We start from the raw sequence: 14300 nt of genomic DNA, 5'->3' as shown, positions 1-14300 counted from the left end.
AGTGCATCAACAGAGGCTGGTCGTGAGCTGAGTTTTAATTTTCTAGCCCAGTCTGTCTCAACAACACGAATAAGCATTGGTTGTTGGGGAGGTGCAGCTGCCATTGTACTAATGAAAAGACAAAATCAGGATGTTAAAAGGTACGATATAGAATATATTAATTGCTCAATTATACAGAGAGTGAATACAAACACAATAACTGATAAATAAAAGAACCATTCGTTATTACCTGAACTCAGTTCTGTCTCACTTGAATGAACCGCTTGGGGGTCAGCAGCAGCGAGTCGTCTATCTTGTATGCCGAGAGAGGGACTGTATCGTTGAGATCAGACTGCAGGTGGATCGACAGGCTTGTGTCAGCAGTTGACAGCTCATAGGACCGCAGATGTTCAACATACCAGAACTCATAGTCACAACACAGAAAAGATACATTGTGATTCACAAGGTAGATCTGTTTTATTTTGCTAAATTTAGACAGTCCACCACTGACTCCTACAGACAGAAACATTCCACAGACATAGTCTGTGCCATCAATGGTCACCTTTGATGTCTTGTAGATTGTGTCACTAGTTGTTTGTTGTCTAATGTGTGCTTGAGCAACCTCTGGTAGAGCTGAAACCAGAACAGAGTCAACCCTGGATGCCTGAGTTTTTGGCTTGAAAAATGATGGCGCAGCAAGATGATATGCCATCATGTGTTGGTGTCTGACTGCCATTGTCTTCAAAATATTTTTGAAGTTTTGAGTGTCACGCACCACTCTTTTGAAAAAGCGGTGCTTGGCCTCAAACCGCATGGTCCAAACGTGCAGCAGGGGCCCAAAGCACTTAACTAGAGCAGGATAATGCTCCACGTAGTGATGTTTAGGACGGAGCCTAACCTCAGGGAAAACCTCTAGCAGTGCCTATCTATGATCACTGATTTTGCACACAAAATAGTCTAAGGTTTCATCAGTAAATGATGGGCACAATGCTAACTCTACCACCTCTTTCAGCTCCATCAAAACTGCCCATACCTTATCACCCTCTGGTACTACACTGCCAACAAGCAATGGAAGAAGTCGGAGCAGAGAGGCATTTTCATGTCCATTACCTCCAATCGTTCCTCGAGAAAGAAACATTTTGTGAAGGGGCTGAGGTCTATCCACTTTATCGGTGTGCTGATATGGGAATGATGTAATCTTGAGATTCAAATACTCCAAAGTGAAGTACTTCAGCCGGATCATCTCTTTAACACAAAGAGAAAGCTCCATGGGAACAATACCTTCCAGAAGATCATGGAGTATATCTGGAGGAAACCCCGTGATTGTGTGGGAGGAATTCAGGGACTCACGCAAAACACAGCCACCTTTAACACCAAAGTGGCTGCTCAAAGTGTCACTTTCTTGAACGGTTTGTACATGTAGGTCATGGCTGGCTTTGTTTCTCTGAGGAAACCTTCTCTCTCTGACTTCAATTACTTGAAACTGTTCAATTGAGCAGAATCTGCAAACATGGCCTGCTCTAAATGACTCTACAAAGCCACCTAATCCACGAGCAGCCAAATTGTCAGCAGAAACACAAAAGATGGTGCCTCTGACATTCTGGCCAACTCTTTCAATGAAGACACCGTCTTGTTCCAGAGTACGAACATCACGCAGCAATGGAGCAAGTACAGCTGCATATCCATACTGACGGAGGTCTGTCACTTTTACCAGTATTGCTAGCTGTATAGCATGTAATGCTGGTCGGTATTTTGGTGGTACATTAGCGAGGACCCAATATACAGCGCAAAGTTTGTGAATTTTGCGTGATGTGACAAATGGATTGGCAATTTCAAGCTCATCAATATATAGCTGGAGTGGTAGGATGAGATCCCCTGTTGACAGTAAGTCATTTTCAAGGAAATGAGAGCCATCAGAGCACGATGCATATTGACCAGATGCAGTATTTGGTTCAGTAATCTTCTTAAGAATGTCTGTGTTTTTAAACAACTCTTGAATCATTGAAAGGATAGGAACATACATGCTGGTATGTCCAGGTTGATCCAGCTGATACTCCACTGGCATTACACAAGGGTAGTTGCACTCAATAAAGGTTTTTCTGCGCTTGGTTGAACTCAACTCAGCACCTTTAGAGGTTGATGTAGACAGAACATTGCAGTCCATGACAGTGGCAACAACTTCACTCAGTGTAGGTTCTGCAATACTGTGACCGTTTCTCTGCAATATGTCACTAACTGCCTCTTTGATCAACGGCTCAGATAAGGAGAAGATCTGATTCAAGTGTTCTACTATTTCTTGAGTAGCCGTGTTTGAGACATGGAGGATAGCCTGCATCTTTAGGAATAAGGAAGACACATTTTTTTTAAGTTGATTTCTTAGACTGTCAGTGTCACACTGATCATCATTCCCCACTTCCGTGCTCTGGCCTGGGCATTCTTCATGCAAGTGACTAGCTACTTCAGAAATACTGGCTTGGAGATTATGGGGATCCTCACTGACAATATCACTTTGAAAGTCTGTTGCAAGACTTGCTTGGTGTGCTCTACTTTTATGGGAATTGAATGAAGTGTACACATTGGTGCTATACCTACAATCCTTATATGGGCATGTCACTGTCACTGTCAGAAGCTGTTTGACGTCACCTCTCTGAGAGGAGTGTACCACCGTATGAATGAGGTCTACACTAAACTGGGAGAGATGACCAATGCCATGAGGAACCTTCGAGATATCCTTGGCTGCAACTTGCTCTCCGATGCATCCGTTGGAGTCTGAATGTGTGTGAGTGTACTTTGAGTGCTCGGAGTAGAAAAGCGCTCTGTAAGAACCAGTCCATCTACCAGTTAAACCCTGGTTTTGTTTTCGGTCACTATGAAAAATCCTCTGAGGCTTTGGGGATCATGTCACAATAACTCATCATTCATGCACGTTTTCATCATCCCAGTTTGTTCAGCAAGTTTCAGTAACTATGTAAGAAGCTGCAATCGCTTCCCTCCTGTAAGATATACCTACAAACTCCAAGCCTTCCTCCACAGCACTCTCCTAGATCCTCAGTTAGGGCTGCTCGATGGCAAAAATGATCACGATTATTTTCACTGAAATTGAGATCTCGATTATTTGACGATATTTATTTAACAATAACAATGTATTGAATAATGGCTTTAAAGATTGTCAAAAAGAAATAATATAAAATAGTGTGCAAATACTGATAACAGTGCAAATGTTTGCAATATAAAAAATAAATGAAATTGAGCAGTGGTCTTTCGAGGATAAACGTTACCGCGTTGTTATCTCCTGGTGTCTCTGGGAGCTGGTGGGAGAGTTTTTCTCTATGCTCCTTCATTGTTTGATCGTATGTCACTGTGAGCGGTCTTCAAATGATTGAATAAATTTGTATTGTTGCTCTGTGGTGCAGCTACGACACATTATATCTACTTGATCCACGTCTGACTCCGCAAACCCATGATGGATACCCCTTTGGATCCGGGGTAGGGAGGGTGATGCGTCAGTGAGTGCTTATCAGTATCAGTATATGTATGTGTGTGCGTGTCCATAGTTCAGCCGAGACAGTGTCCTTCGCCCTGCCAGGCTAAGTAAACAGTCTTCCAGCCAACCCAGGTGGCCTTGCATGGAACGGGAAGGAACAGACTCAACACAGTCGTTATCAGGGTGTTGTTGTTCGGCTCCGGCCTCGAGACCACAGCTGGCGCCGAGGGGGTAGCCGCATTATGATGGTGATTTTTCTTTTGCAACAACTCATGAGAATTTCAAGCTGTTCTTAACACTCCGACACTGGTCTCTCAATCTCCCGTTGGAGAACCGCGAGCTTCCCCATGATGGTATCAAACTTGCTGGTGTTGTCATTCTTGTGCTCAGAGAGCCGATTCTGAGAACTCACGACTGCAGTGAGCTGTTCTACGATGTGATCCAACTTTCGCTCAGAGGTGTTATTCTGAGTATTCACGGCAGCTGTAAAGCACGAGGGAGGTGCTAATAATCGGCTCAGTCATTTTTAATGATCGTTGAAAGCCCAGATCGTAATTTAGATTAAAATTCAATTAATTGAGCAGCCCTATCGTCAGTCACACTCCATTAGAAATGGTCATGCACTGCATTGTGACTCATGATAGACACAAAATCCAATTTAAGTAGAAACTGAACAAAAAACCTCCAAATAGTGTTTAAATATGAGTCTCGTGAGTTTTTTGCTGTCCAGACTTTAACAGTGTGAAGAGGACCAAAGTGAATTTGACCCCTGTTCCTGAAATTAAAGTAGAATTTCTGTATCCAGGAGTTCATCTCATTTCTCATTCGCAGAGCCAACTTCCTGTGGAGCTCGCCAAAACAAGACGGCACAGCTGAAATTAGCGAGCTCATCAGTGACCCAGCCAAGGAAGCCAGGCTGTGTGTCTACTATCATCATGTAAGTGTGACTTGATGTGGTCTCGGGCACGTACTGCTCCGAGCCTTTTTTCCTGACAGAACAGAAATATTTCTTCTTTTCTTTCCTGAAATTTCAGCTGTTGAATGAGATTAGTGCAGTTGTAACTGATCATAAAGGTCCTCTGAGAGCGCACAGACCGCACTTCCAGGATGTCCTGTCTACACTGAAAGTGTGGGCAGAGCAGCTCGATCTGCTGAAGGTAAACACCAACAACCTGCCAAACTATCTCGAGCCCTCGGTTAGGTATGTGACGTTTGCTTTGAAGATGAACTTCCTGTGCATGCGTGCTTGTGCGTAGGGTCTTCAGTGCAGTTTAAAAGAACTGTCTGTCAGACTAATGCCCTTACAACCATGCGATGGTGGTTATAACACTGACGAAGCAGCAGAGGTTGGAGACATGTTGCTGCTTGTAGACGCCATGCTGGAAAATGCCTCGGCTGATGATAAGATAGAAGTGTGTTACTCTTTTTTGTACTACTTTATCAGGCTGTTGTGTAAATGACACTGCAGGGCGCGGTGGCTCACATGTCTGAGCGTATACTTCAGAGAAGCCTGCTTATTGCAGCGTTTTCTTTCCTTGTTAGGTCCTCAGAAGCCCCACTCGACACACTCTGGAGTCCATGGTGTCTCATTTTCAGAAGCTGTTTGACGTCACCTCTCTGAGAGGAGTGTACCCCCGTATGAATGAGGTCTACACTAAACTGGGAGAGATGACCAATGCCATGAGGAACCTTCGAGATATCCTTGGTCTAGGTGACTTACACAGAGTGCCTAGTTATGGATGTTATTTATGCAGTATGACAGTCTGGGCTTCTATGAGCATCTCCTGGACACATTTTCCTTTGTTTGGATTGAAACCCTGAAGTTAAAAGTAACTGAGAGTCATTCAAATAAGCAAACTCACTCCTGGAGGCAGAGTAGACCTGTACTAGGAGGTACTAGTGCTAATGTCCTCATGATAATCCATTGTTTGACTGTATAAACATGTGGATGTGAACTGCTCGTTCTTCACATCCAAGATATTCCAAAGTACTGCACAGTAGTGCTTAATTAAAACTCTTGGCACACACACTGTCCAGAGTAAACTGAAAACAATGACTGTTTGGAACATAAGAGCAGTGACTGCAGAGGCCTGGACCTGCCAAACACTGCTACTCCCTGCAGGTAGCATCACCTACACTTATCTCCTAATGCACGCCTTGGCCACTAGATGGGGCCGACTGACAAAAATGAATATTTGTATAACTGTATCGTCATCTTTGTTTTTGTGTGGTTAGATTAGTGTCATGTCTCCACTGGCTGTGACTCTTTGTTCTCGATTACTAACAAGCATCTTCCTCCTGACCTTGACCACAGCAGTAGCTTTCATAACGGCTTCTTTTTCATGCTGCTTCCATAATCAGGAGACTCTTCCATATTACACTGGGTGTGGATTACTGTCATTCAGCATCATTCAGCATGTGACTAACAGGGCTGTCTGTGGTTTTGGCAGACGGTGGTGTTTCTCCTGCTGAAGTTGTGAAACATGTGTCCAGACTGGTGTCCTCCATTGAAAGCATGGCGAGGTTCCCTGAGCTGCTGGGAGACATCGATATTGACAGGTTTGCTTTTCTCACACATTAGTTGGACTACCAGATGGCAGCTGCTCAGGCCTGCTTCAATCTTTGCTCCTGTTTTTCAGCATCATCATGAAGGTGAAACAGCACGAGGAGTTCTTCCCTGCTTTCCATGCCCTGGTTACAGGAATCTTACAGACTCTAGGTAAATTCAACCAACTCTATTTATTTTATTTACAAATGACTTCTTGGTAGAAATAAATCCAGGACTCTCATCCAATATTACTGAGGAAACATGAAGATGAACAGATTGTGGTGTTTCCAGGAGCTCGCAGTCAGAATCATTATGGTGTTGGGTGCCTTCCAAGCACTGACTCGTTGTGAACTGCTCGTCGTCATGTGATTTTAAGACGATCCTGGGCTGGGATTGGCCGAGCTGACTTTAAGCCTGAGATTTCTACTGCTGCTCTTCTCTCTGTGTTACAGGAGTGAGCCACCTAGACGACATCCTGCCAGCTCTGAAGGCTTTGACAGAAACAGCACAGTGACCTGGATCAGCTTTTTGTTTTTAGTCAAACCTCTATTTTATAAGCGGCCTTGAAAGCATGGCTGATGCTGTTTTCACCTCTGTGTGGATGATGCCAACAGATTTTTACACTTTTGATGCTTTACCATTGTAAACCTGGCAGGAGTAGATGAGTTAAAGGCACGATGTGATGGTGGTGGTGCCGTAGGAGGTGTGGTCTCTGAAAATCACGTCAGTACTGTCAGCACTTGTGTTTGACATGTGTACATAGCTGTAACAAAAGCAGCAAATATGGGAGGAATAAAGCATTTGTCAGTTATTAGCAGTTTCATGTCTGTGGCGTCTTCATTTGGTTTGGTGAGCGCAGCGTCCACACACGTCTCACAGATTTATACTCCCAAGCATTAAGAAGCAAAACTGCTCCAGCTGTAAATGGAGGAACGCCTCACATGAAGCTGGTTAGCATACCGTGTTACTGAGGGAAACACAAAATGTTGCGCTTTAACACTTATTGTGTTTTTCACAGATAACGTCTTGATCAGTAGGTTTAACTGGACACTGTTTGCTGGTTTACCATCAGAATGGTTTTATTTGGTGGCAGCAGCAACGTGTAGCTGAGTCATGGTCAGTGTTGGGTAAGTTACTTTAAATTAGTAACTTAGTTACATTACTAGTTACTTCTATCAAAAGTAACTCAGTTACTTCAAGTTACTCGTTACTTTCAGAGTAACTAGTTACTAGGGAAATTAACTTTGGTTTTACTCAGAATTCTCTTGTTAATGTGTTGCTTCCGTAACTGGATACCCAGCCAGACTGCCAGTCTTCTAGCTTGCTTACTTGCCACAAGTGCACTTTTCCACCTACCAATAGAAAGGAAAAAATAATGTGCACATTTCCACGAGAGAAATCCCACGCCTGATTCTATCCTAGCCTGCTTTTTACATCCAACACAAAAACTGCAGTCGTGGTGCTTTCGATTGTACTCAGAACTCGGAAATTCTGCCTTCTGAATAGGAAGATGTAGGTAACACCAGACTGCAGATGAGCTGCATACAGAGCTGGACTGGGACAAAAAAATCGGCATTTTGACTATTAGCACCATTATAGGAAAAATCATAAAGCCTTTGAATGAAAATAAACACTGTTGTGACAGTGATGTACACTGTTCTGATGGTATATATGTATCAATCTATCAATTGTTTGTTGTAAGACTCAGATAATAACTTTACTAGACCCGCCCCTGCACAGTTACCAGCTGTCAGCTACTTAGAAAAGGATCCTGGTGTTATTTGTCTCTCAGAAACAGTTCATAACTTCCCTTCAACTCATTCATGTCACCTAAAAGGTAAACCTGTTTCTCCTGTTCAGCTCTGATGATTCAGTAAGGACATCTCCTGGTTTCATCTTCATGTTTCCCTCTCACCACATATCCAAACCAACATCATGACCAGCAGCTTTACAGCTGTGGCTCCAGCAAACATCAGCTGATCCTAGAAATTAATATTAAATAAATTCTAACAACAGCTGATCAAGCTCAAAAGTGCTGCTGTTGTTTACCGCGACATCCGCTGGTTTCCTCTTTCTGGCGCAAAGTGGGCGATAAACAAACAAGAGAGACGATCAGCTGATCATTGATCAGTTTCATGATTGAAGTAGAAACAGGAGAGGGAGGGGAGAGAATGAGACGAGAGGCAGCTGTGCAGCAAAGACAGAATAAATCCAGCTTTGTGTCTTTTTCATTGTAGCTGAAGTCCGGGACAAACTGTTCCTTTTCACCTCAATACGAAACGCGTAATATTTTCTCTGAATACGAGACGATTCTGTTTTTTACGGGACGGTTGGCAACTCTACTAACTAACTAACCTTATGAACAAAATAAAGTTAAACATCAGTAACATAGCACCCACCCAGCTGTATAGAAACTCCGTCATGCTAGCTAGCACGCAGTACAAAAAAGTCAGCACAACGAAAATAAACTCCACCTAAACTTGGTTCATATCTGACCCAGATGGACTGCAGGTCATAACTTCTTACCTGAAGTTCAGTTCACCTGACACTCTCGGACCAGCGGCTGCTTCGGGTCTCTGCTCTTGCCTCCCTTTTCCTTCATCCACCTGCTGCCTCCACCACTTGATAATGTTATTGAATCTGTGGAAGCTCCGCGATGCCTCCACACGAAGTAACGAATAACGAGCCTATCTAAATCCCAGTAACGAGTAACGCGTTCCCGGTTTTGGCATAATAACTAGTTACCGTGCTCGTTACCACAATAATAACCTAGTTACTGTAACGCGTTACTTAATAACGCCTTAGTCCCAACACTGGTCATGGTTAATCCTAATCAGAATATAATCAAACTCATGAATGAGAAATGTAGTCTGAGTAATGGAAAGGATTTGTAGGCCTGACCTTTTGACCCTGACTCCCAGGAGCATTGTTATCACTGCTGTGAGAGCGCAGCAGATAGTGTGTTATATGTGAGAAGCCCCGACTTTACCATGTACGACTGAAAAGGGGATTTTAGATTATGTTGTGATGGAAGAGTCGTGAAGAGAAAAGGTAACCCTGTGAAACTAAGAGGAGATGTTGTGTCATATTCATGTGAGACTGATTCAAGAAGAAGTAAACTAATGATGAACTCTGAGTCTTTCTACAATCAAATTAATTCCAGTAAGGAAGACTCAAACTTTTGGAGTAATCAGTGATAGAGGGACACTTTTATTTAGCCGTACACCTGAACAGTTTCCCAGGAAACAAACTGGATTTCTGCAGTTTTGAATGTCGAACAGTCTGTCTTTATTCGTTTGAATGTTTGTGGATATAATGGAGACTCTAAGAACAAGATATTACTGGGAAAAAATTCAGATGTTATTGGAGATCTAAAAGCAAAATACCCAGATGACTTTACATTAGCTGGTGTTAGTTGTGGCCCTGATGAATGGTGTGATAGTCTCCTATTTATACCATGAATACAATCCAAACAAGATTCTCTTAATAAGCATCTCAGGACAACTGTTGTTGTGATTTGGTGCTACATAAATAACATTGAATTTAATTGAATAATAATAATGTAATTGGTTTATGGACACATTTAACCCCATAATAAGCTGGTTTTCATGGATCAGACCCAAATGAAATTGTTGATCAAGAATTAGTTTTTGGTTTGTTACCCAAGATATTTGTTAAATGTGTCGCAAGCCAACATCTCTGCAGCTGCCATTCATCTGAATCAGAGTACTTTAACTAAAAGTAAGACAAAGTATGGAGAGAAAAGCGGGAGCAACTGAAACAGGCTGCATGCCGGTTGACGCATGCGCACTCCTTAATATAAAAATTATTGATCATTGTGGCGTCACTATTACTTTAAAACCTGGAACAGAACTAACACTCTGACAAAAATGGTGGAAATTTAACGCATAAAGTTTAAATGATGGTGAAAAAAAATCCTGTTCAGGTAATGAAAAAGGTCAACTTGTTTGTTTATATTTATAAAGTGAGAGAATCCCAGAAGACAAACAGATTTTCAATTCAACTTTATTTATACAGCACCAAATCACAACAGCAGTCGTCTCAGGCGCTTTACATTGTAAGGCAGAGCCTACAATAATACGTACATGACTGAAGGTGATTTAAAAAACAGTTCCTACTTCATCGAATTACAAACAAGGAGAATGAACAAATGTGACGGTAAAATTATGAGCAGCCGTAAAGAAATGTAAATGTTATCAGAATATTTTCATAGCTACTCTCAGGTATTATTTTTTAGAAAAGGTTAAACTGGTTATTTGTCTAACCTGACTTTTTAAAAATTAACTTGACTCAGCTACGAGGAAAACGGCTCTGAGAAAATCACCAGGACAAGAACGCTTCAGCATTTTGCGCCGATATCAGAGGTTTGCTTCGTAAAACAATAAAACAATGTATACAGTGAAGCGACAGATAATTAGTTTAATAGCAAAACGAAATATTCTGAATAATTTAAGGCCAATCACATTAATATTGACACAGATGGCTGGCTCAAACACATAATGACAACAGTGTGGCAGCAGGTTTGTTAGATATGCAGAACGGCTGGAACAGAATGAAAGAAAGTGAAATAACGTTTTTGGATTTAACAAACAGCAACGACGGAACAGATTTCAGTATTTATTGATCCAACACTGCTTTAAAAGTATCCAACGGAACTATTAACATGATACACCAAATTACTATTTCACTTACAATAATAACATCTCCCTCGAAAAAGCTTTATAGTAAAGTCGTTAGAAACAGGAGGTTAGACTGTAATAAATGCTGTGAGTGCGGTACAGACATCCATCAGTTCTGGTTTAGTGTCCCAGTATTCTGTCCAGTAAACACTGGGTGGGGTCCAGTTGGACTCCTGAAACGTGCGGGCATTACTGCCTTGAAAAAAGGCTCTGCAAGAGATTTTCTTCTCAAACTGAGCGATAATATTTTCCTAATGTGGCTTTAACACTCCGTCGTGGGTTTTTACGTACACAGGTACACGTGTAAATAAAAAGTCTACGAGTATTTTAGTTTTATAAGCGCTGCCCTGTTTCAAAGAAAAATGGTGCTTTGGCGCAATCGGTACTTAACAAGTAGAAGTCCGGTGAATCACAGCTGTGAGTAGTTTTAGTGGATGCGTTACAGTCAGCCCGCGGAACTAGAAGTGAGGAGAAACACCTGGTTCAGGTTACGGAAATAACAGCCAAGTCAGAGTTCCGCATAATTTCAACACTGAAAGAATTTGACAGGACAAAGTGTCCTCGGTGTGTTTGTGCAGAGGACAGCAGCTGGAAGGCGATGGGAAACTGGGAAAGCTTCAGACGAGACGACAGGGAGTCCAGAAAGGAGCCGGTTGGAAAAGAGCCCAACGTACCAGAAATTACAGTGACTGAAGCGTCGCCGCTCGCTCCAGAGAGATCTTTCTTTAGCGTACCCGGGCCTGCACACACCGGTAGGACGGGGCAGGTACTTACTGCTGCTGAGCAGCAGGCTGAGTCACAGGAAAGCCTGAGCGCAGCAGAGGGGCTTAGTGTGACCATGTGCAGAAAGTCTGCAGAGTCCCAGCACAGGTCTCCCTTTGGCCCGCCGGAGTCACAGGAGGAGGAGCGCGTAGATACGCACAGTTTGTCTGGAAGTGACGATAACAGCACCCCGAGAGGGAGTCGCAAGCATTTCATAGAGGTCATGATGAACAGCTCCCCAGGGATTCGGCGCTCTTTTTACCTGTCCCCCAGGGCTGAAGCTGACTCCACCTCTATGGTTTCCTCCACCCTGGACGAAGACAGGACAGCTGTAGCCTTGGAGCCTATGGAGCACGAGTGGATGATGTGTGCTTCAGACGGGCAGTGGAGCAGCTTGCATCGCCTCCTCACCGCAGAACCCAGCCTCATCCTGAAGAAGGATTTTGTGACTGGCTTCACCTGCCTGCACTGGGCCGCCAAGCACGGCAAGCCTGAGCTCATAGCCATGATTATTAATTTTGCCAAGCTGCACAACATTTCTGTTAGTATTGATATTCGATCCAGCACCGGCTACACACCTCTGCACATCGCCGCCATGCACGGTCATGTGGAGGTGGTCAAGCTTCTGGTTAGAACCTACAATGCAGATGTGGAGATCAGAGACTATAGTGGGAGGAAGGCCTGCCAGTACCTCACCGACAACGTGAGCGTGGAGATACGGAGCATCGCTGGAGGCTGTGAGTGCTCTGCAGGTGAGAACTCTCATCCCAGGGACGGAAGACGCTGGAGGACCTCTAACATGAAGCCCCTCAGCCAGCTTAACTCCAACGATTGTGCTTCTGGGGACAGTGAGGGCCAACCCAGGGAAATGCCCCTCTGGAGGAAGTCCTCACTGAGCAGGATGAAGCCCAAACTGCAGAAGCTTCGTGACAGGACATCCCAGATTGTCCACAGCACTTCATTCAAAGATAAAGAGCAACAGGGAGGGTCAAAGAGAGCCTCTAGATCCAGAGCCAAGAGCCACTTCTTTGGGTCAGATCAGTACTGACACAGGATGTGGTGGAGCACTACGTATATCTCCCAGCTTATTTTCATTCATCGTTATTGCAAACGACCTTTCAGTGCAGTGTCTGCTTGACTTGACTGAACATCATGTTGATTCAATGGGAACGTGAAAAACATGCTTTACTAGCTTTGGATTATCAGACAGGAACTTTTCTGTGTGGTGAATATATGAAGCAGCTTTCATGGTTACTGTGGCCCACTGAAGGTTGTGGGGTCAGTGGAGGTGGACATGAGCGACTGTACTTTTAACAGCTTTTCTCTCCTTTTAGTTTTCTTTATGAAATAAACTAAGGGAACAGTAATGATCAGCTCCATGATGTACAACAAACGCACACTGTGTGTTCACAACAATAACTCCTATTAGCCTTTAAATCAGATCACAGATGGTGAGACTCCCTCTGCAGGCCAAGCTGGGTATTTTTATCCATCCACAGCTGACACTAAAGCCCGTGGACCTTAAGTCAGTAATCCGCCTGCAGTGATCCAGATTACTGTGTCACGAGGCTGTGAGGGAGTGTAAGGTGACAGAGAAGCTCTGGCAAAGTGTGACCACTTTGTGTGACCGCTGAGCACCGAGTGCACGTCACATGAAGTGATAACGACTGTGTTTAGTCTGTTCCTTCCCATTCCATGCAAGGCCACCTGGGTTGGCTGGTAGACTGTTTACTTAGCCTGGCAGGGCGAAGGACACTGTCTCAGCTGAACTCTGGACACGCACACACATACACTTACACTGATAAGCACACACTCATCCCCCTCCCTTTCCAAACGCCTTCGATGCTTGTTTCCTGCGGGGGAACACGGCGGGTCTGAGACCGCGCTGGAATGGTAGCGCTGTGGAGGGCGGCTGCTGTGTTCGCTTCGGATCACTCCTCACCCCCCACCCAATCCTGTGGCTTGTCATGTCTTTCACAATGTTGTGCTGTGGACATTTATGTGCTTTTTGTGCAGAGGAGTTTTTTTGTTTCCTGTTCTCATGCTGTCCTACCATGGAAGCACAGCATGAGTAGAGGTCTCTTTTTTTCCTCTTGTACTTTCCCATTGTAGTGTACATTTCAGTGTTTTTCTGTAACGCTACCGATCTCCGACTTGTATCCCCATGTGATGTCTGTGTTGTGTGTGTAAGGTTGGGGGGGGGGGTCCCATTTTACTGCAGGGCAACCTGCATGTGGCAAATAAAGCTTTGATTGATTGATTGACATGATCCGTTGAGTTTATGGTTTACTGTATGTGAGGACAGCAGTGCTGAGATGGAGGCACAGCAAAGTGGAACAGAGGCTTATGAGCCACGCATGTACTAAACGTCCTGCTTCACCTTCTACTCACACCCGGCATCTCATTTCTGGGAAAACCTTCTCCCTGATGTTGTGTGGATGTATGGAAGTTTCGTCACCCTGTTTCTCATCAGTGTGTAAAGAAGCACTTCTTCTCTTAGCTGCACGTTTAATCTTTAACAGCTTGCACTTCAGCATTTATTTTTGCACGTTTACCTGGTTTTAATGACACCATTTGAATGTTTGTTTTACTTATTAAATAAAACATCTGATTTAACTCTTGTTGTTTCAGCTCAGCTTGGGTTTCCTGGTCTGAGGAAATATTCGGCTGTCCGTCTTTGTAATTTGAAAATGTTTCGTTACCAAATCCGTTAAAGCAAACTGCTGCTTCAGCAGAGATGCAGATTTTTACAAAAGCCCAGTGAGTGACTTTGATTTAGACCTTTCTAAAAACTCTTCCCTAAAAGAGTACATGCAAGAAAAAGTAC

General features: G+C 43.7%; 2 protein-coding genes across 2 annotated transcripts; both read left to right on the top strand.

Moving 5' to 3' along the window:
* The first annotated feature begins 2461 nt into the window (after positions 1–2461).
* Positions 2462–6828, top strand: LOC146360751 (centrosomal protein of 70 kDa-like). The gene is made up of 7 exons (XM_084921332.1): positions 2462–2494; positions 2606–2740; positions 4411–4620; positions 5006–5174; positions 5914–6022; positions 6103–6182; positions 6464–6828. Exons 1-7 carry the CDS (start codon positions 2462–2464, stop codon positions 6523–6525), a joined length of 798 nt encoding a protein of 265 aa, XP_084777458.1. The 3' UTR covers positions 6526–6828.
* A 4190-nt stretch (positions 6829–11018) lies between these two features.
* LOC146360750 (ankyrin repeat domain-containing protein SOWAHC-like) lies at positions 11019–14276 on the top strand. Its single transcript, XM_084921364.1, has one exon. It carries the CDS (start codon positions 11310–11312, stop codon positions 12519–12521), a length of 1212 nt encoding a protein of 403 aa, XP_084777490.1. The 5' UTR covers positions 11019–11309; the 3' UTR covers positions 12522–14276.
* The last annotated feature ends 24 nt before the right edge of the window (positions 14277–14300 follow it).

Source organism: Perissodus microlepis, chromosome 23 (assembly GCF_051167445.1).
Source record: "Perissodus microlepis isolate ML-2025 ecotype Zambia chromosome 23, ASM5116744v1, whole genome shotgun sequence".
Lineage (NCBI taxonomy): Eukaryota > Metazoa > Chordata > Actinopteri > Cichliformes > Cichlidae > Perissodus > Perissodus microlepis.
The sequence above is the reverse complement of the archived record's forward strand: the minus strand, read 5'-3'. Positions and strand labels throughout refer to the sequence as shown.